Genomic DNA, 27024 nt, shown 5'->3' with positions numbered 1-27024 from the left:
TTTACAATTAGGACCCTGCTTTCAATCTATATTCGCCCTATACTTTGTAATATTTCCAAAATAGCACCTGCACTGTAATGCGATCAGAACCGTCCATTGATGATCTGGCGGCGAATCAGCGTTTTTAGTCTCAATAGTGGGGCCCCGTGAGCAGGGACAGGACGCCAACCTCGTCTCGAGGACGGCAGAGGCGGCGGCGGCGGCGGGGCGCGCGCGAAGTGGTCAGTGAAATGCCCGCGCGTGAGCTCTCGGATACGACGCCACGCTTCCCATGCTCACCGCGCGCGGCCTTCGTCGGCTCGCGGCGGCGGTCTGCCTCGCACGCCGCTCCGCGTCGGCTGTGGCGGCGCTCCCCGGTGCCGGCGCCGCGCGGTTCCACGACTACGACGACGCCATCACGGAGTGTGTCGAGAGGCGGGCGCTCCGCGAGGGGCGGCAGGTGCACGCGCGCATGGTGGCCGCGGGGTACCGCCCGGCGCTGTACCTGGCGACGCGGCTGGTGATCATGTACGCCAGGTGCGGCGCGCTGGAGGACGCGCGGAACGTGCTCGATGGGATGCCCGAGCGGAACGTGGTCTCGTGGACGGCAATGATCTCGGGTTATTCTCAGAACGAACGGCCTGACCAGGCCTGGGAGCTGTTCATCATGATGCTCAGAGCTGGTAGATCACTTAAATTATCATTTTGTCTAATGCTCTCATAGAGGTCTTCATTTCCAATGCTACTGGTCTGATGCTCTAATGGGCAAGTATGATGAATAAAACCATCTGATCTGCTTGTATCTAAACAAACTTTGATTTCCATGATGTCTCTAATGGATGCATGATCTGCTTGGCCAGAGGCTAAAGTCATTCTCTATGAAAATTTGTTGGTTATATACTTCTTCTGTTGATGCCTTATTGTTTTCCCCGTAGGCATGAATGTCGCACCACTATCTTTGAATTAAGTTATATAGCTTTGCCATCATAATTGTATCTAACAAAATATGTTAAGCCTGTCCTAGTAATCTGTTAGGTCTGTCCTTTTTCTTCTGCAACATGATATCCACTGGCCATCAAGTTTGCCAGTTTGTTCATTGGTATAGGATGCACCAAAATTTTGACATCCTTTCAGGATGGTATATGCAATGCTATTTTGTAACTCATGTCATATGTGTAATAAACTTTACTTGGCAGGATGTGAGCCTAATGAATTCACTTTGGCATCTGTCCTTACCTCCTGTACTGGCTCTCAAGGCATACACCAGGTCAAGCAAGTCCATGCTTTTGCCGTCAAGACAAATTTTGAGTTACACATGTTTGTAGGGAGTTCCCTTCTTGACATGTATGCCAAGTCAGAGAATATCCAAGAAGCTCGTAGGGTGTTTGATATGCTTCCTGCAAGGGACGTTGTTTCCTATACCGCCATTTTATCTGGCTACACCCAACTGGGCCTTGATGAGGAAGCCCTGGACTTGTTCAGGCTGCTGTACAATGAGGGGATGCAATGCAATCAAGTTACGTTCACAGCCCTTCTCAATGCATTGTCTGGACTTTCTTCCATGGATTATGGCAAGCAGGTTCATGGGCTAATCCTTCGTAGAGAGTTGCCATTTTTCATGGCTTTGCAGAATTCTTTGATTGATATGTACTCTAAGTGTGGCAAGCTGTTATACTCACGAAGGGTATTTGACAGTATGCCTGAGAGATCAGTGGTTAGTTGGAATGCTATGCTTATGGGATATGGAAGGCATGGCTTAGCACATGAAGTTGTTCAGCTCTTCAGATCTATGTGTGACGAAGTGAAGCCTGACAGTGTTACTCTGTTGGCTGTTTTGTCTGGCTATAGTCATGGTGGTCTGGTTGATGAGGGCCTTGATATGTTTGATCATATAGTTAAAGAGCAGAGCACGCTCCTCAATACTGAACATTATGGATGTGTTATTGATCTTCTTGGACGTTCTGGACAACTTCAGAAGGCATTAAATTTGATAGAAAAGATGCCATTTCAACCGACTCGAGCAATTTGGGGTTCATTGCTTGGTGCTTGTAGAGTTCATACTAATGTTCATGTCGGCGAGTTTGTTGCTCAGAAGCTTCTTGACATTGAACCGGAAAATGCTGGCAACTATGTGATCCTTTCTAACATTTATGCTGCTGCTGGGATGTGGAAAGATGTTTTCAGAGTGAGGAAGTTAATGTTAAAGAAGACTGTGATAAAGGAACCTGGGCGGAGCTGGATGATTCTTGACAAGGTTATTCATACCTTCCACTCCTGTGAGCGTTTCCACCCCAGGAAGGAAGATATAAATGCTAAGATTAAGGAGATATATGTTGCTATTAAAGCGGCTGGTTTTGTTCCTGATCTGAGCTGTGTACTTCATGATGTTGATGATGAGCAGAAAGAGCGCATGCTTCTTGGCCACAGTGAGAAGCTGGCCATAACTTTTGGACTGATGAGTACTCCTTCAGACTTGACCATCCAGGTTATGAAGAATCTTCGCATCTGTGTTGACTGCCACAATTTTGCAAAGTTTGTCTCAAAAGTTTATGGAAGGGAAATATCCCTCAGAGACAAAAACCGCTTTCATCTAATTACAGAAGGAGCTTGCACCTGTGGAGATTACTGGTGAAAGATACAATGCTGATAGGGCGAAGCTGTCCTTGTTGTGATTGTAGTGCAGATAATGATATGCAATGGTCCACTGAACACACTGAGATTAAATGATGGAAATGTATCATGTGCTGTACATTTTGATTTCAGATCACCACAGTACTTCCGTTTTGCTGAAAAACCATGGCTGAAAGTACTGTTTGTTGATTTGCTGTGAGAGAAAAACATTGTTGAATAGCTGGCTGATTTAGCTAATAAGCTCAAGTGAACTGCAGCGTAAGTAATTCTACTTAGCTCTCTTGTATGTTCAGTCTACTTTAATAACCTCAATATGCTTATACTTCACAAGATATACCACCGTGGTATTAAAAAAAACTGGGTGTTATTTCTCTTGTAGATACCTTACCTAAATCATTCTAATACTAATTTCACAGTTTATGCTTGCACACTCCCAGGGCTATGTGAAAGGTTTTGGAGCTTTGCAGATGTCAGCTGCCAGATATTTGAGCTCCCAGGGCTATTTCCACATGCAAAGCATAGTGTAAGCTATTGTCTACTTAGTCACTTGCCTTCTAGGCAGTATATCCATAGCAAACACAGAACAAAGCTTCTTCTATCATGAAGCAGTTCAAACATCCATGCAACAGTCAACATTTCTAAAGAGGTAGTTTTCAGAGCAAATGCCTTCAGTTGCATCTCGCTGTAGTTAACTTTTGTGTTATTTGTTTGCAAATGACATAAAAGTTTTATTTCATGCTATATACAAAAATTTCACCTTGGAACAGCCTGTGCTTGAATTTTAAAAGCTAAACCAGGTAGCTCCATGCATTTTTTCTAATCGAGCATATTTGTATCTTGTGCTTGCCAAAATGGAGATGTTTAAGTGTTTGACAAACATGGCAATCTGAAACCTTTTTTTGTTACAGGCACCATTGGCCATGCGCTCCTTGCAACCTTGTAGACCAGTGTAACCTTGCATCCTATTGAGCGGTAGAGCTCCTGCCATTGAGCGGTAGAGCTCCTGCCATTGTTTCAAAAAAAAAAAGACATTAGCAATCATTGGCCCCTGTGGTTTGTCTTGTCATGAAGCTACAGCAATAACAATGCCCCTAAGAATTTATCATTGTTGTCGATAGCTATTTGAGGAAGCATTTTCTGCATATAATTGGTTCTTCTTGTCTGTATTACTATTAACCTACAAGAATTCTGACAAGGTCCAAAAAATCTAGAATTACTGGGATTACCAATTGTGAAGATCTTTGTCCATATTACTCCTACACATATCGCAATAATTTATTCTTATCAGTATCTTTGTATGAATCTGGGAAAATGACAAGTAGTCAGGAAAGGTCACCATGGTTAGCTTTAGCTGTCACTGAAGCCATTTCTGTCTATTTTGCGAAAAGATGGTGAGCTGATTATTGGTACTGCCTTGCCAAGAATGAGAAAGCTACAAACAGAACTGAGCAGACTGTTTGCCTCCCTACAGAATCTGTATCCATTCAGTGCAAAAGACAAGTTGTAGGAGATAAACTTGGTGCAAGTTTACGTATGCCAGCCGTGTGGGCTACTATCTCCGAATTTTGGTATCTTATATAGGAAAAATGCATAGCTTTGGAATTATGTGGAACTCATGATCATCAAAAATAGATTTAATTGTTAAAGAATATTTTGGTTTTGTATTTTTATATTATTATTAGGAGGACGGAGGAGGATAGTTATCCCAAATGGTAATGTACTCCTAGCTGACAGCCTGACACCAAATTGTTTACAGTCCTTTGCATATGGATGAGCTCGTACATCAACCCAGCATAGTTGATACTCTGTTAACGTAACACTATTTTCAGATTTCTATTGCATTTTGACTGAGGCCCGTCCGTCCTGATTTTGGCCCAGGAGCGATAGAGGCTCAGTGGACGGGCCTGGGCACTGGTTCAAGCTCGACACGCAGACGAGATGACAAAGGAGGGAGTTCTGCCACCAAGGTTCCGAGGACGAGCTGATCGGGCGGCGCGGCGGTTGCGGAGGAGCGAGGGCAGTGGGCACGACGAGCTCGGGAAACGTGGCGACTATGCTGGGTGCGCGTGCGCCCAAACCCAGCCGGATCCAAGGTTTATCCATCTGGCCGTTTCTTCCACCATGCAGAGCTGCAGCAGACCCCGCGCACACTCCCGAGTTCGTCTCCCTTGACGCTTATCGACCCCCGTCTTCTGACACTTGACTCACTCGCCAGTCGCCACCTTCGCCGGCGGCCTATATATATATATGCGCGCGTTCCTCGGAGTTGTTGTTGTTGGATCATCATCCCTCAAACGAACTCGAACCGATGGCTCGAGCTCGGCCGGCATTAGCCATGGTGTCGACGGCGGCGGCTCTGCTGCTGCTGCTGCTGTGCGCGGCGGCGTTCGTGGAGCGCGGCGCGGCGCTGCAACTGTGCACGGACCGCCTCTTCAACAACACGCAGGGGCGGCACAACGACGGCCTGCCGCACCTCACCCCGACGGAGGAGGCCACGTGGATGGCGCTCCTCCCGCGCAGGCTCCGCGGCGGTGGTGGTGGCGGCGCCCGGGCCCGGGCCGAGTTCGACTGGCTGGCGCTCTACCGCAGCCTCACGCGCGGCGGTGGCCCGGACGACGACGCCGACGCCGGCAAGCCGGGCCCGGGGGAGCTGCTGACGCCGGCGTCCCTGCACGACGTCCGCCTCCACGGCGACGACGACGACGACGACCGCGTCCTCACCGGCTCGTCCTCCTCCTCCGCCGCCATGTACTGGCAGGCGCAGCAGACCAACCTCGAGTACCTGCTCTACCTCGACCCGGACCGCCTCACCTGGACCTTCCGCCGGCAGGCTGGCCTGCCCACCGTCGGGGACCCCTACGGCGGCTGGGAGGCGCCCGGCGGCCAGCTCCGTGGCCATTTCACAGGTTCGTTGTCCATCTTTAAATTCCGTTGCCGCTTCGTTCTGCTCGTGCGTCGATTGCTCATCGGTGGACTCTGCTCTTGTGTGTCTCCGCAGGGCACTACCTGAGCGCGAGCGCGCACATGTGGGCGGCCACGCACAACAGCACCCTCAGGGAGAGGATGACGAGGGTGGTGGACATTCTCTACGACTGCCAGAAGAAGATGGGCACGGGATACCTGGCGGCGTATCCCGAGACCATGTTCGACTTGTACGAGCAGCTGGACGAGGCATGGTCGCCATACTACACCATCCACAAGGTACGTGCAAAGATCAGACGTTTGTCCTTCCTTCTTTTTTTTTTTGGGTTGCATCCATGGTCCAATGCAACCTGTGTGTGATGTCAGTGGCGGATCTAGAGAAATTTAGAGGGGGTGCGACCATACATAATGCACCTAGCCACCGATCACATGTTTATTTTTTCATAGCGTGGTGTGTTGCTACTTGCCACCGATCACATATTTTTAGACCATATTAGGAGTTTGCTAAAAAAACTTTTTTTCTTTTATACAGTGATCCGATACATTAGAATAAATGCCTCATAATATATAAAGGAGCTATGAAGTTGCGATCATGCTTGTAGTTTTTCTTCATGGTCTTTTAGTGATGGTGCTTGTACCAATTTTGGTGCCTCGCCCAAACTAATATATGCATTACTTTTATATATTAATTCTACATCGTTATCTAGCTCCATCAGTTTTCCTATATTAAAATCATGAAATGGATCTCTTGGATGGAAAGTGGGCTGAGCAAACAAGCAATCGAAACCAATTTATTTGCTTCATATTTTTCATAAATATCAATTATCAAACATCAGAGAAAGAAAAAAAAAGTCTAATCCTAGAATCTGGACAAACTAGTAAGAAAAAAAGAACCACAAAATTGAAGACAATTTGGATGCTCATAATGACTGAAATTGGAAGAATAGAGAACTTTGAAAGTTGCTTACTTTGACTTTTGAAATATGAACATAATAGAGGAGATCACAGCTAGGGCAATGGGGCGGACTATGATGTGCTTTTGGTGCTCTTGACTCTAAGGCTACATGCTTGGCCAGCGCACAACAATGCCCATGGCTGATCAGCCACGGTCGACGACCATTGGCAGTAGGTCACCATCCACCGGAGTTCGCGCTGTCGCCAAGGGGAGATGATGCGTCGCCAATTTCGCATGAGTTGAAGTGATGGCCGAGTTGCCAATGATTCCATGTGGACAGGGGGCCTGACTGATATTGGGCTATGTGTTGGGGATTTGTGGGCTGTTGTGGCATCTCTCGGTCGACTCAGCAGAGTTGTGGGTGCAGACGTTTGGATTTAGAGGGTGCGAATACCGTATAAACATGCATACTATAGTGTATTTCGTATTTTAGTCTGGGTGCGGCCGCACCCGGTATCTCCTACATGGATCCGCCCATGTGTGATGTGATCTCATCCATGGAAGCAGCAGCGTTGTGTATTAGGAACTGATGAAACCCCAGATCATGTTTTGTCTGACGCTTTGGTGTCCTGACAGATCATGCAGGGACTTCTTGATCAGTATATGTTGGCCAGTAACAAGAAAGGTCTGGACGTGGTGGTGTGGATGACTGACTACTTCAGCAACCGTGTGAAGAATCTGATACAGAAGTACACTATTCAGAGACATTGGGAGGCAATGAACGAGGAGACCGGTGGATTCAACGACGTCATGTATCAGCTGTATACTATAACGGTAACCTTAGTGTCATTACAGTTGGTAGTATTCAGGAGTATCTTCACATGGATTGTGCATCTCTCTGCAAACTTTCTGGTATTATGTTGTTCTTACAGCATTGCTTCTTACTCCCTACAGAAAAACCAGAAACATCTGACAATGGCTCATCTTTTCGACAAACCATGCTTCCTTGGACCACTTGGTCTTCATGTCAGTACTTGGGATTTTTCCTTTTACATTTCCAGTCTGGTCTACCAACAATTAAGCGATGTTGATTTCTGTCTTTCAGAAAGATGACATATCAGGCTTGCATGTAAATACGCATCTCCCTGTCATCATTGGTACACAGAAGAGATATGAGGTTGTTGGTGATCATCTTTACAAGGTAAACGAAAAATTGTTTCTACTTTACCAGCATGATTGGTATTGTGCACTCTCCTGTTTGACTGTTCAGGCAGTAGAGAAATTGATACGAAATGTCTTGTTCCTTTACAATTTGAGTTATTGAACACAAAACTAATCCATGGCACAGGACATCTCAACTTACTTGTTTGATGTGGTGAATTCTTCCCATACATTCGCAACTGGAGGTACATCTACCATGGAACACTGGTGAGTCATAACACTTGCATTCATCATACATTTTTTTTCAAAGAGTTCATGACTTCATGGTAATCTCCTTGCTCCAAATTCTTTGATTATGCCAGGCATGACCCAAAGCGTCTGGTGGACGAAATCAAAATCAGCTCGAATGAGGAAACCTGCGCCACCTACAACTTCCTCAAGGTGGGCAGCCTCATTCCTTGTTCCCAAACGCATTGCACAAGACATAATCCTGAGACTTGCTTGCCTGCAGGTGTCACGGAACCTGTTCCGGTGGACAAAGGAGGCCAAGTACGCAGACCACTACGAGAGGCTGCTCATCAACGGGATCATGGGCAACCAGAGGGGAACACAGCCTGGTGTCATGCTCTACTTTCTTCCCATGGGGCCTGGGCGATCGAAGAGTGTCAGTGGCCTTTCCCCCTCTGGCCTTCCGCCGAAGAATCCAGGGGGATGGGGAGGTCCGAACGACACGTTTTGGTGCTGCTATGGCACTGGTATTCTCTTCTTAGATACTTGTGATTGTGAAAGTTATTTTGTTTGTTGTTTTTTTTTGATGGAATATTTTGTTTGTTGTTGTTGCCGCTGCCTGAATCTTCTGATTTGTGTTGACAGGGATAGAATCATTCTCAAAGCTAGGTGATTCCATATATTTCCTGGAGGAGGGTGAAGCACCAGGGCTCTACATCATCCAGTACATACCGAGCACCTTCGATTGGAAAGCCACAGGCCTCACTGTCAATCAGCAGGCCAAACCCCTGTTATCAACAGACCCCTTTTTCAAAGTTTCGCTCACCTTTTCTGCAAAGGTAGATTCTCAATAACACTTAAATTTGCAGTCATGATCTGCAGGCTCAGGATTGTATTGATTGTATTGTTATTTCTTTCACATTTAAATGTTCAGGGAGATGCCCAACTAGCAAAGGTTAGTGTCAGGATCCCGTCATGGACATCAACTGATGGCACAACGGCAACTCTGAATGGCCAGAAGCTCAACCTGACATCCACTGGCAACTCGACTAATGGTATATGAAAATCTTGATTTAAAACTATCAAATTTGATACTGTTCCATGCGAGTATATGAGAGTGATTCTGCTCCTTCAAGAAAAATTGTGATGCCTGCAGCCTGCTTCATGTTTTGTTTTGTTTTGTTTTGTTAAGGTGGTTTCCTGACGGTGACCAAGCTCTGGGCCGAAGATACCTTGACCCTCCAATTTCCCATTACCCTTAGGACTGAGGCAATCAAAGGTATGAAATCAATGAAGAAACACAAATTTAAGTGTTTAAACTCTGGGCTAGAGGCTGAAATGGAGCTTTCGTTTCAGATGACCGGCCGGAGTACGCGTCCATCCAAGCGGTGCTGTTCGGGCCGCATCTCCTCGCCGGCCTGACACACGGCAAGCTGCCAGTGACCGACAGCAACCACTCCAACGACGGCCTGACCCCGAGCATCTGGGAAGTGAACGCCACAAGCGCCACCGCCGTCACCGACTGGGTCACTCCGCTCCCCTCCGAGACGCTCAACTCACAGCTCGTCACCCTGACGCAGACCGCCGGCGGACGGACCCTCGTCCTGTCGGTGTCGATCGCCGACGCGAAGCTGGAGATGCAGGAGCAGCCGGCCCCCGGGACCGACGCGTGCGTGCACGCCACGTTCCGCGTCTACGGCCAGGCGGGCAGCAGCAGCAGCGAGTCGCTGCTGCCGATGCAAGGGCCGAACGTGACGATCGAGCCGTTCGACAGGCCGGGCATGGCGGTCACCAACGGCCTCCTCGCCGTCGGCCGCCCTGCTGGAGGCCGCGACACGCTCTTCAACGCCGTGCCGGGGCTGGACGGCGCGCCGGGCTCCGTGTCCCTGGAGCTCGCCACCAGGCCGGGGTGTTTCGTGGCGACGGCCCCCGCAGCGGGCGCGAACGCCGCCACGCAAGTCGTCTGCCGGGGCAACAAGAACAATGGCGGCAGCGCGAGCGGCGACGGCGCGGCGCTCCGGCGCGCGGCGAGCTTTGTCCGCGCCGCGCCGCTGAGGCGGTACAACCCGCTGAGCTTCGCGGCGCGCGGGACGGCGCGGAACTTCCTGCTGGAGCCGCTGCGGAGCCTGCAGGACGAGTTCTATACCGTCTACTTCAGCCTCGTCGTCTCCGACGCCGGGAGCTGATTGATCGGTGTGCACGTGAGCCAACTGGAGGACTGGATACTGATCACGCTAGTTTCGCTGTACCATTGACGCACTGTATCCCCTATGAACAATGAGCAATGAGCAATGTGGAGTAAAAGGGATAATATTGGCGCCAAATGCCATAGCCCATCGATGCTCGTGTTCCATACTTGCATGATGGAGTTGAGCTTCCTCGTGGCGTTCAGGGGCCTTTTTTAGAACTCGAGAATCCTACACGAACACAGGATAGTGGTTGATTTGCCAGAGACACGGGAAACTGGAACTGGATCAAATCATTGGGAAAAGTCCAGGTCCCAGCGCATGACACACTGTACGGCCGCTTTCCTCTTTTCAGCATTGTTGGACGTCACGTGGAAAAAGGAGTACTTGAAAGTGATTCTGGCAATTTACTCCGAGGAAGTTTCTTCGAAATTTAAAAAGTTTTGCTCGAAAAGGTTCTTCCTCTGACAAGTTCGACAAGTTCTGTAGAAAAAGTTGTCTACAAAAATTTTCATAAAAATAAAACATTACATGGAAGGAGAAAACTTACTACACGTTTTCACATAACTATTAACACTTACTACAGTATAGGGATATCGTTAATGCACGGCCAACCATAAATTAGGCTAGTTGCACGGCCACTTTTCTCCTCACGCCCCACCCCTGCCTTCCTCACGCCCCACCTCCGTCTTCCTTGCCCCTGATGCTGCCCACCTCCTTGTGGAAGGGATCATAAAATGCAAGTTGAGGCCATTGCCTTGTTAAGTGGCAGGAGGTGATAAAGCCAAAAGATAGGGGGACTGAGCATATTTGATTTTTGATCGATTTAGTCCTGTGCTTCTCTTAGATGGCTCTGCTTGAAAGGGACGAGTCTGATTGACCTGGATTGCCACAAAACGGTTGTGTGGTAACACATATAAAGCATTGTTCTGGGCGAGCATGAGTGTGCATGTTGGAGAAGGAGATAAAGCTAAGTTATGGCATTGACCTTGGGTAAATGGGAGGAGCCATATGAATCTTGCACCTAATCTCTATCCATTGGCATGGAGAGAACCAGTTGGTAAAATGATGGTCTAACTAATATGAACTAGAATTTGAAGAATGAATTCAGTACAACAAATGCTAAAGTTTGTTCACCTTTGGGATTTGGTGGAAAATTGATAGCTCAATGCTCTTGACATGATCATATATGGAAGCAGACTATAGATGGTCTTATAGCGCCACGCTAACATACTTAGCCAAGTTCAAAGGGTCTTACTACAATTTAAGTCGGGATCAATTTGGAAGGCTCATGCTAAGGGGAAGCACAAGTTCTTCGCATAGCTGTTGGTACAAGCAAAGAAACTGATGGTGTTGACAAACCTGAAACCCAAAACTAGCTGTGTAATCTGACATGCGCGCTATGCGATCAAGAGCCAGTGGCAGAGCTAGGATTTTTCAAGTTGGGTAGTCCCAACATGTAAAAGGCGCATACACAATAATCTCCAAATACTGTTGGCTACATCGCCCGTTGCTCCGCACACCTCTAACTATATTGTTGACAATTTGCTACCGCGCTTGATGTAGATTCTTCCTTTTTTGGAAAACCTTTGTTAAAGACATGTATGTAAAAACATGTATTGTTTCACGCCTCCAAACTAAATTGCTCATGAAATAAAATTAGAGATAACAAATTTGAGTATGGATTGTGCTCATAAGTGGTGCCTGTAATCCTGCTTGTTTCGATGTGGTATTGCCATCTTGTCGGGATTGGCGTTGCCCCAAGCCGCCAAACTTTTAAGTTCCTTCTAACTTTGCCCGGCTTGGGCAAAACATGATGTGCGGTAGCACATGACAAGCCTTGGCAAACTCCCTTTTGGCATGTGTCGTCATCAGTTTTCCTCTGTTCGCTAGTCTAAAAAGTAATGGCTGAAATGACTATTGGCGTAATTTATTATGAGAGAAAAACACTGTTGGCTGGCAGAAAAAGTATGGCTGGTAAGAGAAGCGAACGGGCTCGGGTCTTAAGATCAAAAAAGGACAGAGACACAAGAAAGAACCATGACAAATTAGTGTTGAATGCTGATGCTGCACGAGAGCAATAAGAGAGATGAGTCGGGAAAGAGTAATGGGCTATTATCTTACTTGTCTATTTGTTTGTTTGATGTGAAATTATTAGGACGATATTTGGACTAAGATAAGAAAGACCGGAAAGAATGTTTTTGACCTAATATAAACTGCACACACATATCTATCTCTCCTCCTTTTCATTAATTAATTTACATCACATAGTTTTTACTCATCCTTGATCTTCGAGAGTTCAGAGGTAGAATGTCAAGGGAGAACATGCTCAAGGATCATATATTGAAAGTGTGAGCCGGGCATGCCCATCCTCGAGATCGAATTCGTCACATGTCCCCCCGGCCCTGGGTGATGACAAATATAATGGCCATAAATATGTGCGGCCCAATTAGGTGCCTGTTAGAACATGGTTGGTTGCCCTTCTTCAAATGTCCGATTCTACGATCACTCGTCCTTCCGCCTATTCTAGTGGCACTATCCTTTTGGCCCCCACAGTATAACGACGGTGGTGATTTGTCACCACTCACCAGTCACCCACTCACCACCACCGACGGGATGACGACCAGAAGGCAGATTTTAACAGCAACGGAGGCCACAAGATAACGCGTGTAGTAGCTAGAATTTCACTGGTGCTCCTATCTCCGCGCGCGGCTCCTCCCCATCTCCCAAGAATCTCTCCAACAGCTAGCCGTCCCTCTCTGACGCCGATCGATCCAGCGTCGTCGTCGCCGCCGCCGTCGACAATGCTTGCTTGGACGACGACGACGACGACGGACCAGAGGTCGGATAAAGACGGAAGCGCCCCGTTCTCCGCTACCACCAGTAGGCAGTACCAGCCAGCCGCCGCGCGGCGCTCCCATCCCATTCTCCGGCCGGCAGGCCGTCACGGGACGCAACGTGAGTACGTGACAAAGGAAACTGGCCGGCGTTGCGACAAAGGCCCAGCTCCTGCTGTCCTGTGGCGACATGTGATCGACGATCGAATGCACGCACGAGAGGGCCTGATGAGACTGAGAGGGGGTGGTGGTCAGCAGAGTTGCGCGCCTTAGCTTCTAGCTAGCTAGCTCGTGTCCTCTGCCGACGGCATGCCGTGGCATTCCGTGCGGTGCCCTAGCTAGCTCGCCGTGGTCACGTCACCCACGCACGAACACCGCTTTGACATGATGCCGTCCCGTGTGCTCTGACAGCTCCTGAGAGTTAAAAACAACAACGCCTGTCTTGTTTACTTGTCAAATAAACCGTATTTTTTCTACCGGCCAACAGCGTTTTTCTCGATTTCTGGCTGTCCGTTTCTCCGGCGGCGCAGGGATAAAAGTCTCGGCGTTAACTCTCGGCCAGTCTTTTGCTGTTGCCATATCCGCGCGCACTGCCGCTGCTGGCCGGCTGCGGCGCGCGCGTGTCGCGGAGAGGGCCGCTAGCTAGCGTAGTACTTAGTGGCGGTGACCAGTGCCGCCGGCCGCCGGGGCGCGGGTTGTGTTGGAATGGCGGCGGCGCCGTGGCGTTCGGCATCGGCGTGGGCGGTGCTTGTGGCGGTGGCGGTGGCGGGAGTAGTGACGACGATGGCGAAGGAGTGCACGAACATCCCGACGGAGCTGTCGTCGCACACGGTGCGGGCGCGGCTGCAGGCGTCGCCGGGAGCGGCGGAGTGGCGGTGGCGCGAGCTGTTCCACGAGCACCTCAACCCAACCGACGAGGCCGCGTGGATGGACCTCATGCCGCCGCCGCCGCGGGGAGGCCTCCAGACCGCCGCCGCCGCCGACGCGGGGCACCACCACCACCAGGAGGAGGAGGAGCTCGACTGGGTGATGCTCTACCGCTCGCTCAAGGGCCAGCAGGTGGTGGTGGGCGGCGCCGTGCCGGCCTCGGGCGCCGCGGCGGCCGGGCCGTTCCTGGAGGAGGTGTCGCTGCACGACGTGCGGCTGGACCCCGACGGCGACGACGCGGCGTACGGGCGTGCGCAGCGGACGAACCTCGAGTACCTGCTGCTGCTGGACGTGGACCGCCTCGTCTGGAGCTTCCGCTCCCAGGCGGCGCTGCCGGCGCCGGGAGAGCCCTACGGCGGCTGGGAGAAGCCCGACAGCGAGCTCAGGGGCCACTTCGTCGGTACGTACGTACACGCTCGGACGCTCCCTCCCTCTGTCCTCTGTCTCTCTCTCTCTCTCTCTCGTTCCCCTGTCCACGCATGCACATGCAGAGATGCCCCGGCGTCACGTTCCCCGGCCGGACACGGCCATTACTGTGCGCCATTACATTACTTTGGTGGTGCTAGCTAGCTCCGGACGCCAGCTGAGCTGAGCTGAGCAGATCATTCACGGATGATTTATTTGTTTTCCCCCTAGCTAGCTAGCTAGTGTGAGATCATATCGACACTCTATTTGGTGAAGCTACATGGGATGGGCCGGGAGTTGATGCTGGCACGCGCTCTTGTCCAAATAGCACGACAGTGCGATCGACATGGGAGTGGAAAAAGGCTGATTATTGTAGTTGTAGGGTATGCCACTCTCATCTCTTGCCCCGTTGTGGCATGGCATGTGACCTGCCCTCGTGAAAATATTGACAACGCCGACACCGGAGTATATATAGAAGATTGGACGCCTTACAAATGCTTTGTGGCTAAACCACTCGTTTGGTTGCGCGGCAATATGTGTTTTTAAATTTTTTTTCCATCAAAATTACAGTATCTTAGGGGGGGGGGGGGCTTAGTTCTCCTTCTATTCCAAAAACTTTTAAGTTTTGGTCCATCACTTTGCATAATGGAATTAAACACCATGTAGTTTTTTTTAGTAAAAAAGGTGGTTATTCTTCATTTTGGATTTTGGCCTCAAGAGGCAAAAGAAAAAACGAAAAGAGCCTCAAAAGACCCTCATAAGGACAATAAATTCTATATTTTAGATGGAACTAAACATAACCCTAAAATTTTTGGTATTTTATGTTCCATCATTCCAAATTAATTGACATTTTGTATTTTGCATTTTATGGAAAACTAAACATCCCCTTCGGCCAATTTTTGTTAGCCCTTGCCTTGCCTATGTGTAGAGGTCGTGAACTACTAGCGAATATATATAACTAGTAAAATATGCACGTGCGACACGCACGTGTTTGTAAAAACTATTTCAAATGCAATGGAAATATTAATTGATTTGTCTGCATACAGTAAAGTTAGATGGCTAGTACTTGATTGATTTGATCGGGTCGTGTAGAACAAGGTTTAAATCATTTGTTCGTAGGATGCCTCAGCTGCATATATTGTTGTACTTTCATCGGCTAGTAGCGCCATGTTTTTCTTCCTCATCACTCATTCCTCGCCATGGCATCGTCGTCGGTACCTCGCTTTTGCGTCCTCAGCAGCCGAAATCCGGAAATAGGGAAGAAGAGGGGGTCCAAGAGTATGGGGTGCCGCCCCAGCCCCTAGGCCAGCTTCGTCGTTGTCTCATCATTTTCCTCATGCTCACGCTAAGATTTTAAATCTCTTGTATTTTGGGTATACCGTGAGACAAAGGTAGCATTGTAGTATAATGCTAAAAATTTATAATTCAAAAAATAATTATTCTCATCATCAAAAGATATGAAAACTACATATCCATACAACTATTAATGTGATACAAATAAACTAAAATCTCTTGTAAATAGAGCACAAATAATATACAAAGAGTCGTCAATTTGAACTAACTGGAGAGTTTCTTTTCATTTGGATTAATGTATATAACCCGTACTCAAATAAGTTAGAATAACTTTAGTATAGACATAGTTAGGAATCCCAATCTAAATTATCCTAGAATCCTAATCCAAATAGAAAAAGGAGTAAAAGTATGTTCCTAATATAATAGCTATAATTCACGGCAAGTTTTTTTATTTAGGTTTTACTTATTTTCTTCAAGTTTTTTAAGAATGACCGAGCTCATTTTTTTTGGCCGGAGAAGACCAACAAGCGGACGGGAACGGGAGAGCTAACTCCTTGTCGGCCATGAAATTTTTTCCTTATTCTTTTTAAGTTACGTTTCCTTATTTATCACGTTTACATGTTTAACTAAATATAGAAACATGTAGAGAGCCAACTCCTTGTCGGCCATAATTTTTTTTTCTTATTCTTTTCAAGTTATGCTTCCTTATTTATCATATTTACACGTAATAAAAATAAATAGTATGATATTATTTTCTGTTTTGGAGTCTAGGAGGAATCTTGGGTTAGGAAGAGTCTTACATCTTATATCATATAAGATCTCGTGTGATGGAGGGCTTATATAGCATGACGTTTAGATCGAACGGTTATTAGAGATGGAGAACTCCCTCAAAAAAAACTCGCTCTTTTATAGTGTGGTGATGATAGGGACCAGCAAAAAAATGTCCTAATTTTTCTTCTAAAAATATTATGATTACATTTGGAAAATAAAGATGCGTAAAGTCTGATAAGAAATGGGCCGGGGTGCATGTAATCACTCTATTTAATTTAGTCCCTGGGCCGCCCACCGCCGCATATTGGGTTGTATTGAGCCCGGTCCAAGTTGTACGAGCAGTTTAGCCAGCAAAGATAAGGCAAGGGACTCATCACGCATGTTTGTTGCCTTGTTGGGGCTTCGTTCTATCATGAAATTATGGAGGCATGGCCTGACATCGGATTTAATGCTTCAAAAATTCAGGACGGTTTATGATAATATCATAGTTATTAGAAATATATGAGGCAAAAGCTTTGTACCTTATATGGTCATGTAATTCAAGAGATCAAGGCATGAGGAGGAAGTTTCACTTTAGTTGAGTTTGTTCATGAAGGTTGGATGGAATGTTTATAGGCTAGCAAGAGGCTCTATGTATGAGGTAGTTGGTAGACATGTTTGGTTTATCAGTCCGTCGGAAGATGTGTGTACTTATTATTTTTAGACCAGGTAATAAAGTTTGAGATTCTAAAAGGAAAAAAAACAAGGTAAGGCAACTATTTGGCGGCATTCTGCTAAAAAAAATAATATTTGGCGTCATTTGCTCAGAAAAAAAAAACTATTTGGTGTCAAGTTACGCATTTTGTACTAAACTGGTTAAACGAGTTCAGACAACAGGTATCAATATGAAATGCTGTAAGAAAATGTACTATAGGCCCTGTTTAGTTTTCCACCCAAAATTTTTTCATCCATTCCATCGAATCTTTAGACATATGCATGGAACATTAAATATACATAAAAAAATAAACTAATTACACAGTTTGGTTGAAAATCGCGAGACGAATCTTTTAAGCCTAGTAACTCCATGATTAGCCATAAGTGCTACAATAACTCCATAGATTTGTCTTGCAGTTTTCTGACGAGCTATGTAATTTGTTTTTTTATTAGTTTCTAAAAACTCCTCCCGACATACTTTCGACATATCCGATGTGACACCAAAAAATTTTCACATGCTAGGTGGCCTGAAATTACTGCAAACTGGAACTTTACGCACTGAACCCCGGTCGTTCTCGTGCACGCGCAGGTCACTACCTGAGCGCGACGGCCAAGATGTGGGCGAGCACGCACAACGGCACGCTCGCCGGCAAGATGTCGGCGGTGGTGGACGCGCTCGACGAGTGCCAGCGCGCCGCCGGCACGGGCTACCTCTCCGCCTTCCCCGCCGAGTTCTTCGACCGCTTCGAGGCCATCAAGCCCGTCTGGGCGCCCTACTACACCATCCACAAGGCACGCCGTCGTCGTCGCCGATCAGCACCCGACCATTCTTCTGCAATTTTACGTTTGCACACATCGCCGGCCGTGCTGAGCAATAGTAACTCATCTGCATGCTGCGCTTCCTGCAGATCATGCAGGGCCTCCTGGACCAGCACGTGGTGGCCGGCAACGGCAAGGCGCTGGGGATGGTGGTCGCCATGGCCGACTACTTCGCCGGCAGGGTCAGGAACGTCATCCGGAGGTACAGCATCGAGCGCCACTGGACGTCGCTCAACGAGGAGACCGGAGGGATGAACGACGTGCTCTACCAGCTCTACACCATCACGGTATACAGCCTTACTTTCTTTGGTGTTCATTTCATTCATTCGTTTCCTGAATCCTGAGTGTGTTTGGTAGCTGCTAATGCAGTTGTCTTGAATATTTGCGCAGCACGATCAGAGGCATCTGGTGTTGGCCCATCTTTTCGACAAGCCATGCTTCCTGGGGTTGCTTGCAGTGCAGGTCTGAAACTCTGAACCCTGATGAACTCAACTCCTTCCTGCCTGGTCCTCTGCGTTTTGCTGATGCATTTTTGGCTCCGATTTTGTCTGAATCTTAGTTAGTTAATAAACACCATCTACATTAGCTGATTAAAACCACAATAGCATGTTCCATTGTTCTCTCTATGATAATTTTGGCAGGAAAATATATTTCTGAACGGTAGATGACGTTTCCCCATCGTTTTTCCTTTCAGGCTGACAGTCTTTCGAATTTCCATGCCAACACACATATTCCGGTTGTCATTGGCGGGCAGATGAGATATGAAGTTACAGGTGATCCTCTTTACAAGGTAATTCAAATTTTGGTAGGGTAAAATTAGTTTCCTCAGGCATAGTAATTCCAATTCTAAAAAGAGTGTTATTTTTCCTCCTTCCATTCAGTAGTCGCCCTCTTTGATCTCACACAACTTGTATAGGTAAAGCTGACCATAGCCTAACTTTTGAACCAGGAAATTGCAACATTCTTCATGGACACAGTGAATTCTTCTCACGCATATGCGACTGGCGGCACATCTGTCAGTGAATTCTGGTAGTGCATCATAGATGGCTGAAGTTCACCTTTTTTTTCTCTCTCAGAAATGCCATGTCTGAGATTCTGAAATGGCTTATGTCAGGTCCGATCCAAAGCGTTTAGCTGAAGCTCTGACCACTGAGACCGAGGAGTCATGCACAACTTACAACATGCTCAAGGTGGGTGTGGGTATACCTGCTCATGTTCACCAAACTTGTACTATATTTTTCATGGCTAGAGACAAGCAGTTACAATTTGCACAACAAAGCTTGCAGGTCTCACGCCATCTGTTCAGATGGACGAAGGAGGTCGCATACGCTGACTACTATGAACGAGCGCTGATCAATGGCGTGCTGAGCATCCAGAGAGGCAGAGATCCTGGAGTGATGATCTACATGCTGCCCCAGGGCCCTGGGAGATCAAAGGCAAAGAGCTACCATGGTTGGGGAACTCAGAATGAATCATTCTGGTGTTGCTATGGCACTGGTAATTAAGTTAAAATCCCAACTTTTCAGACCAGACAATAGGGATGTCAACTTCTGAACTATGTGGGTTGTGTATGCAGGGATAGAATCCTTCTCCAAGCTGGGGGATTCCATTTACTTTGAGGAGAAAGGTCAAAAACCAGCACTATATATTGTTCAGTTCATACCGAGCACGTTCAACTGGAGGACTACAGGCCTTACTGTCACACAGAAACTGATGCCCCTCAGCTCATGGGATCAGTATCTTCAGGTCTCATTCTCCATATCTGCAAAGGTAAAATTTGCATAACACAAAACTTGGAAGGTCCTTCCTAGAATCAGCATTTAGTCAGTTTGTTTACTGCATGTAGACAGACGGTCAGTTTGCGACATTGAACGTGAGAATACCATCTTGGACATCTTTGAATGGTGCAAAGGCAACACTGAATGACAAGGATTTGCAATTAGCATCTCCAGGTATGCTCATCAGCATGGCAGAAACACAAGGAGAAAATCGAAGGGCAAAAAAGAATCCACAAAAAGCTTGATGAATATATTTACAGGGATGATTGTTCTAACAAAATCTTGATTTCTGCCAGGGACTTTCCTCACTGTCAGCAAGCAGTGGGGTAGTGGTGATCAGTTGTTACTCCAATTACCTATCCACCTAAGGACTGAAGCAATAAAAGGTCTGAAATTTCGAGTTCTGTTGATGATTAAATTGTGTTGAGTTAATTTTTCAAATGATGCACTCATTATAGGATAATTACTTATTTTCCACTTATAATTTTCACTCTTAAGCATCGAAATCTCTGATAATTTTATGACAATTGACAACACTGTAACTGAAACGTTCAGATGATCGTCCGGAGTACGCATCTATACAAGCAGTCCTGTTCGGGCCGTTCCTCCTCGCCGGTCTCACTACCGGAGAATGGGACGCCAAGACCGGCGCCGCCGCCGCCGCGGCCACCGACTGGATCACCCCCGTCCCTCCGGGGTCCAACTCCCAGCTGGTGACGCTCGCGCAAGAGTCCGGCGGCAAGGCCTTCGTCCTCTCCGCCGTGAACGGCTCCCTGACGATGCAGGAGCGGCCCAAGGACAGCGGCGGCACCGACGCCGCCGTCCACGCGACGTTCAGACTCGTCCCGCAGGGCACGAACTCGACGGCCGCTGCGACGCTCGAGCCGTTGGACATGCCGGGGATGGTGGTCACGGACACGCTCACGGTGTCCGCGGAGAAGAGCTCGGGTGCTCTCTTCAACGTCGTGCCGGGACTCGCCGGCGCGCCCGGCTCGGTGTCCCTGGAGCTAGGGTCCAGGCCAGGGTGCTTCTTGGTCGCCGGCGGCAGCGGCGAGAAGGTCCAGGTTGGCTGTACCGGTGGTGTAAAGAAGCACGGCAACGGCGGCGGCGACTGGTTCCGGCAGGCGGCGAGCTTCGCGCGGGCCGAGCCGATGCGACGGTACCACCCGATGAGCTTCGCCGCGAGGGGCGTGAGGAGGAGCTTCCTCCTGGAGCCATTGTTCACCTTGAGGGACGAGTTCTACACCATCTACTTCAACCTTGTAGCGTGACAGGAGACGGGAAAAAAAATGTTGGATTGGAGGTCGAGTGGCGGACAATAATGTTTAGAGAAAAGAAAATGGTTTCCTTATACACCGAATGAAACGATCCGTGCCCTCTCTGCTTCAACTCTCATCATCGTCGCCATAGTTCTAAGCAATTCTTGTTCTTGGGTCCTTCTAACTCGCTGCTTCGAAACACAGTTTATTTCTCGGTTTCTAAATCAACCATAACGTAGCAGCCTAGCAGAACTAAACATATTTTTACTAAATTATCGCCCTATTTGCTTGGCTGAAAAGCTATGAGTGAAAGTAGAAAAAAAACACTGTTGAATGACTAACAGATTCGGTAGATAAGATTTTGGCTAAAATAAAGAGCCACCATTTAGTCACGGACTCAAGTGAGTCCCAGCATGTTTATCACTAAGATCATAAATAACTCGCTAGGTTAACTTTGCCACACAACAATTACAGAAAAGATGGTTAGCGTTCTCTTGTTCATGTCAAGTCACTAGTGCAATTAGATTACAGAAACTCTTTGTTTGTTTTTTTTGGAAGAGTTTGTGACTTGATGGTGACCACTTGTCTCAAACTCTTGTGCGTAACAAGGTCCATGTATGATCATAAACGATCAATTCAACTCTTTTGATATGCTTGAGTTGAAACCATTATTTCAATGGAATGGAACCACTTACCATCATCATCTTGACTGAGAATTAGTCACTTGCGCATCCACATGCTCTCATTTTAACTCCATCAAGATGAATGCTTTAGAACCCTATTAATAGTAGGGGCAAAGAAAAACAAAGCCCTGATACATATTACAACGAATGTCTCCACACACACACACAACCTACATTCATTCTATAGTGTCCATAGTCTTCATGAATATCATTTGTGCCATATGCCAAACATCAATCCAAATTTTTGGGGGTCAAGACACTTGTGGCTATTTACTTTGCGACTAAGTCAAATGTGTGCCCAACTGCAAAATACATGCAAGTCACAACACTTGTGTTTGTCAAACACAAAAAAATCCAAATCACCAAATTAGGACCTATATGTGTTCAATTGTTCCACTTGGCCGGGGCAAACACGTTGGGCACATGTGTGGGCGCATGAGAGGAAGCATCACGTGAAGAAGAAGCTTTGATGTTGGTGCGGGCATGCTAGCCGGATTTGACAATGGCAGTGAGCAAGGCGGAAGAGGATCCTGTTGGCTAGATCTGAGGTGAAGTCACAAATGAGCTAAATATTGGGTTGGTGATGTGGCTACGTGTGGTGAACTTGAACACCGGTGGTTAGCGTGTGGTGATGATTGTTCGGCACAGCTAAGGGAAGACCGAACAACGATGGCGGAGTGACATTGATGGAATGATGAGTGAGCTTGACTCGGCGGTGTTGCTACTATGGAGAAGAGAAAAGTGGAGAAGGAGAGGTGCACAGTACCAACGGTGGTTGCAGAGGATGAGGACAGTGTGGAGAGCCAAGGGTGTTGACTGTTGAGAGTGGGGGAAACTTTCTGAGCTGAGGGTGTGGAAGCACTACAGATGAGCTAAGTAAGAAGGAAAGGAAGAAGAAAGAGAATGACATGTTGGTCTCATGAGTCAAGTGTGTAGTCCCACTTTTTAGCATTCCCATCACTAAACATAAAACAGGAACATTCCAATTCCTTCAATCATGTACAAAACCAATCATTACATCCAAAAACTAGGATAGGGCTATCCTATCCTACTATTGCCTACGTTTCAAATTCCAAGTTGTTTTTATCCTTTTAATATGTTGTGTATTTAGAAAAACCAAAACGACCTATAATTCTAAAAATAGAGGGAGTACATACTTCCTCCGGATTTAGAAGTCGTTTAAGACAGCGAAACGGCCTTCGAAACATAACTTTGACCTCTTATTTTTATAAAAATATTTAGAAAAATATGATATATGTATACTTTTATGAAAGTATTTTTCAAGGCAAATCTATTCATACAATTTTCACATTTGCAAACTCAACAATTTAAAAGTTATTGATGATTTATGCTCTTAATATTTGACTCAAATCTTGTCCAAAATAACTTCTAAATCTTTTTTTTAGAATCTTCTAAATCTTATATGGAGGGAGTACATCTCCAAACTAAACACACATTAGACTGCCCAAACACCTTTAACATAGGATTCTAGAGTGGGCTTCGGAGTGGAGTCCTAAAATCTAGGGTGGGACAATTCTAGGCGGGCCCTTGCACGAAGCTCTTTTTCATCAACGGCATACATGGATGTATGTTGAAACAAAATACGACATGGTTCTAGAGGTGTAAAGCATTCGAAGTAAACGAAATAAGATGCCCCGGATGTGCTCACTATGCAGAAACTGGTGGTCTTTTGTTAGAGGTGGCACTGGGCTATTGAAAGGTGACCCAACATACTACTGATGAATCTACTAAAGTCGACTCAACTGATGGGTGCAAATTGCCCATTGCATGAATTTGACATGAGATTCGAGAGCTGGGGAGAATTCTTCCTTCTTTAAATTTTATACCTTTGTACGGCAATACTGTTGCACATGGTTGGCTAAGCTCCGGACTGGCCTAGGGAGTTGGCAATTATAGGAATTAAAATAAACTGCGTGAGTTAATAAAGCTCTCAAGTTTGTCTAAAAAAATATACATCGAAATCCCTGTGCAAAGGCATGGTTTGGGCAGCTGGCAATGGCATGCCATGCCATCATGGGGACACCATGGACACCTATCTCGCACGTCAATAATTCTCAAATGTTGCGGTTGATCCGGAGTTAAGATTGCAGATCATCTTTGGATCGGCAATACGGGTACTTGTGATTGGTACAACGGTAACCATCAAACAGGAATCTGCATCTGGCGCTGCACAGACATGAGAAATCTGAATGAGATCCAAGATCCAAGCAGAGTACTCTTGACAGCGAGGAGACCATTCATCACATTCAATAGCAGATCTCTATTTTTTTCTCTTAACTCTTCCATAGCAGGTCTTGTGAGACATGGGAGTCGTTTTCTTCACAGCACGTTGACGCAGATCATGTGGGAAAAGAAAAAAGAACTCAGGATCTCAAAGTTGAAACCTAGGATGACAAATGCTCGGCGTGCTTATGTCTTTCTAAGTCCTTTCAAGTTGCATAAAGGATGTAGAAGCGTCGGCACAACAAAAGCAGTGCGATGAACATCCAATCCAACTGAATTTGCAATTTTGCAGAGGGTTAAAAATGGAACGGTAAAATAATAAAGCCATGAATGACATTCATTTAGTTTCAACTTTACTATCTGATGCTCGAATAAAGAGTTGATGTTTAGAAAGGCTTTATTGAGTTGCATTATGACCAACTCCTTGTAGAGAAACTCTACCTCATAATCAATCTTCCAGCTACTCCAATAAGCTGTTCGATCTTCTTTCAAACTTTATATACTAGTTTAAGTTCAAGCAAGGATTTCAACAGATACTGTAGTGAGACACGACTGCTCCAAGATCGCAGGTACAACAATGTTTGATATGCAAAGTCATTCAAATTTGCTATTCAACCAAAAAAACTTATGAACAAAAAAGAGTATAGTGCCATGAGACTACCACCTATATATAGAGTAAAATAACTGAGAATGCAAATGGTCATCAGTACCACTTAACGGACAGTTGCAGATTACTATTACTGGTTGCAGTGTAACACACCAGGGACAATAGTACATCACATAGCTAGCTAAATGCGAAGCCAAATACCGTCTGAGCGAGACGACCATAAATAAAAGCTTACACAACATAGCCAACATGCAAATCATTTGAACTGACCAGATGCAGAGGCGAGAATTCTTGAGGCAGGCTGCGGAAGTGCGCACCATGCACTGCAATGCCGAACAACAAGATTGTAGCAGCAAACATGAAAGGGAAAGGCATGGGCAATGCAGCAATTCCGCATGATGAAGTACCACAGGTTGCAATCTTCCTTGAGCCAACCGTAGGAAACCCTAGATCTTGTCGAGCTTGTCCGCCTTCACCACTGGATTAGCCTTGGCAATGGCATCCCTAGCAGCAGTCCGATAGTCGAACTTGCAGTCGTGCTTGTCGGAGTAGCGGTGCAGTGCACAGTACAAGTTCCCACACCGGCAGTTGAATCCTGTAAGTCCAACCCTCTTCCTGCAAGTGCTGCACCGGTTCGGCCCTACCTTCCCTTTGGAGATCACCGCCGCCCCCTCGCTAGGTCCAGCAACATCAGCGGGCTGCACGTTCATTGTTTGCAACTCGATTGGAGCAGCAGCGACCACTGTGTTGCCAGCAACAACTGGTTCCATGACAGCATCGTTGCCATTGACGATGCTGTCGATAGAGGAGGCAGCCAGCTTGGCCTGCTCCTGCTTCATTATCATCTCCTTGTGGCACTTGGAGCACATGTTCATGGTAGCTGCGCTGCCGAAGAAGCCGCAGTTATTGATGCAAAGGATGGGTCCCTCAGGTGCCTGGCATCCAGTCTCCTTGTGCTCCATGGCTTCCTTAACTAGAAATGATACGAAACAATGTATCAATACCACAAGCGTAGTTGACAGAATGTATCACACACAGCTTCCTAAAAGTTGCTACTAGTAGTAAAAAAACAATCACAAATTCGAAGTGAAAGTTGGTTCTGCCTTGATTCAGTAAGACTTGCCGCAGCTTAATGAATTAAAACCCTCAAATAGGCTAAATTTACTTTAAGAAGCATCTTACAAAGGGTAACTGTACCTTGGTCAAACACCCAAAATGAAGGTACTATCAAACGGAACCAGCACTATCATTTGGCTAACAACCGAATCACCTAACGGCAACACAACACCAGGGGTGGAATTAATTCTAGAAAGAGGCCGCAACTTTTCGCCCGCTTTACGCAACAAATCTACAAAGTAGCAACCATATCTGCTCACTAACTTTGGGCAAAGCACCCAAAGAGGCCGGCATCAACTAGCCGCACCAACCCCACCCAATACGTGGAAAGGAGTCGCCTTTACAACAAACAGATGAACAGAACGCTCCCCCGAGTTTTTCTCTGGCTGTTCTTCGCTGTTTGCTACAGCGAATCGAGACCAAATCAAATAAATCGGAGCGGCTCAATTGGTTCCGCATCGACCCTTTCAACCAGCACAGAAAAAATATATAATTCACAGCTTTTGACCGGGACAACACAAACAAAAAAATTTAAAAAACAAATCGGAAAAAATTAATTGGGTGCAGAGTGGCCAGATACACGAACCTTGGATGAGACGGCCCTCTTTGCGATTCCTCTCCGGCGATCCCTGCGTGAACGAGGCATAGAAACCGATCAAATATTTGCCAATCAATCAAGGGAGAAAAAGAGAGAGAACAGAAACAAGAACGGGCCGGATCGGGCGCGCGAGGGCGAGCCAAAGCCCCGAAATCTACAGATCGAAGGGAGAAGAGACGGTAATCGGATTGAATCGGCGGGGTAGCGAGGTGCTAACCCTAGGGGAAGACGAGGAGGCGAGGGGAGAGGAATCGCAGGCAGGGAATTCGGTGGGCTTCGAAATGGGGGCGAAACGTGGGGAGGTGGGGGAGAGATAAAGGGAGGGGAAGCAGGAGGGCGCGGGAAATGACGAGATTGCCCCCCCACCCCTCGTCGGCCCCGCCGCGATTTTTCTATGCCGGGGGCGGGGCCGTTGGATTGACGCATACTACCCTTTTATTTTTCCCTCCCTCGTTTTTTTTTCACCCGCTGGGAGTAGAAAATATCATCGTTTCTTTTTCCAGAAGCTGGGAAATAGTATTCTGGTTTTGGCAGCAGACGAACTGGAGTTTTCTTAGTATAGTGACAGAAAATTTGGGGATTTTATGTTGTCGTAAAATGAAAATTCAATTCGTGAAAATATGTTTCATGAACATTTAATGTGATTTTAGCTGATAGCATTAATTTGTTTGTGACAAAAATAGTGTATATATATGTATATGTACAAGCACAACAGAAGTTGCTTTTGAATTTCGAAAGAACATGACGTTAAGTCATTCTTAAAAAGTTGGCACTTCGTGACCAAGTTATTTCATATTCCCGACCGCAATAAATTTGGTTAGGAAAATGTAATACATTTGAAAGAAGAATTAGTACAACCTAATTGTAATTTTTTTTGAACAAATTTTGTAAATTTATGTGATGGTCTAAAGTAGTTATAAGTGGTGTTTTCATGGCTGAAGTTAAAAGATAGTCGAACTTAACTTGAAAAAAGAAGTATGGTCCTACTATGT

At 46.7% G+C, this 27024-nt stretch overlaps 3 protein-coding genes across 8 annotated transcripts; 2 read left to right on the top strand and 1 right to left on the bottom strand.

Moving 5' to 3' along the window:
* On the top strand, positions 155–10412 carry LOC8067643. Of its 6 annotated transcripts, none has more exons than XM_021449473.1 (14): positions 2614–2868; positions 3048–3133; positions 4489–5516; positions 5609–5811; positions 7064–7261; positions 7382–7453; positions 7533–7628; positions 7776–7855; positions 7951–8029; positions 8100–8343; positions 8462–8655; positions 8751–8871; positions 9009–9095; positions 9173–10412. In XM_021449473.1, the coding sequence occupies exons 3-14, from the start codon at positions 4919–4921 to the stop codon at positions 10000–10002; spliced, it is 2802 nt and encodes a 933-aa protein (XP_021305148.1). In that variant the 5' UTR covers positions 2614–2868; positions 3048–3133; positions 4489–4918; the 3' UTR covers positions 10003–10412. The 6 variants fall into 6 exon arrangements, 3 of the variants coding, with proteins under 3 accessions (XP_021305148.1, XP_002438672.1, XP_021305149.1); XM_002438627.2 differs by having other exon boundaries at positions 3048–3256; XM_021449474.1 differs by having other exon boundaries at positions 3027–3256.
* On the top strand, positions 13167–20961 carry LOC8082442. Its single transcript, XM_002438626.2, has 12 exons — positions 13167–14166; positions 17518–17720; positions 17837–18034; positions 18138–18209; positions 18442–18537; positions 18697–18776; positions 18862–18937; positions 19034–19244; positions 19324–19517; positions 19594–19699; positions 19822–19911; positions 20081–20961. Exons 1-12 carry the CDS (start codon positions 13545–13547, stop codon positions 20794–20796), a joined length of 2664 nt encoding a protein of 887 aa, XP_002438671.1. The 5' UTR covers positions 13167–13544; the 3' UTR covers positions 20797–20961.
* On the bottom strand, positions 24388–26419 carry LOC110430848 (zinc finger A20 and AN1 domain-containing stress-associated protein 8). Its single transcript, XM_021448944.1, has 3 exons — positions 26250–26419; positions 26021–26063; positions 24388–25291 (listed from the first exon to the last, which is right to left on the bottom strand). The coding sequence occupies exon 3, from the start codon at positions 25278–25280 to the stop codon at positions 24765–24767; it is 516 nt and encodes a 171-aa protein (XP_021304619.1). The 5' UTR covers positions 25281–25291; positions 26021–26063; positions 26250–26419; the 3' UTR covers positions 24388–24764.

This window comes from Sorghum bicolor, chromosome 10, assembly GCF_000003195.3.
Source record: "Sorghum bicolor cultivar BTx623 chromosome 10, Sorghum_bicolor_NCBIv3, whole genome shotgun sequence".
In the NCBI taxonomy this organism is placed as follows: Eukaryota; Viridiplantae; Streptophyta; class Magnoliopsida; order Poales; family Poaceae; genus Sorghum; species Sorghum bicolor.
Note: the sequence above shows the minus strand (reverse complement) of the source record. Positions and strands in the feature narration are given on the sequence as shown.

What these genes read in the sequence shown, in the direction of transcription:
- LOC8067643 (XM_021449473.1), top strand. Translation starts at nt 4,919, where the DNA reads ATGGCTCGAGCTCGGCCGGCATTAGCCATGGTGTCGACGGCGGCGGCT. An exon ending in TTGGTGATCATCTTTACAAG is followed by an intron (nt 7,629 to 7,775) that starts GTAAACGAAAAA and finishes TCCATGGCACAG; the next exon opens with GACATCTCAACTTACTTGTT. An exon ending in ACATCTACCATGGAACACTG is followed by an intron (nt 7,856 to 7,950) that starts GTGAGTCATAAC and finishes TGATTATGCCAG; the next exon opens with GCATGACCCAAAGCGTCTGG.
- LOC110430848 (XM_021448944.1), bottom strand. Translation starts at nt 25,280, where the DNA reads ATGGAGCACAAGGAGACTGGATGCCAGGCACCTGAGGGACCCATCCTT.
- LOC8082442 (XM_002438626.2), top strand. Translation starts at nt 13,545, where the DNA reads ATGGCGGCGGCGCCGTGGCGTTCGGCATCGGCGTGGGCGGTGCTTGTG. An exon ending in CAACTTACAACATGCTCAAG is followed by an intron (nt 18,938 to 19,033) that starts GTGGGTGTGGGT and finishes CAAAGCTTGCAG; the next exon opens with GTCTCACGCCATCTGTTCAG. An exon ending in TTTGCAATTAGCATCTCCAG is followed by an intron (nt 19,700 to 19,821) that starts GTATGCTCATCA and finishes GATTTCTGCCAG; the next exon opens with GGACTTTCCTCACTGTCAGC.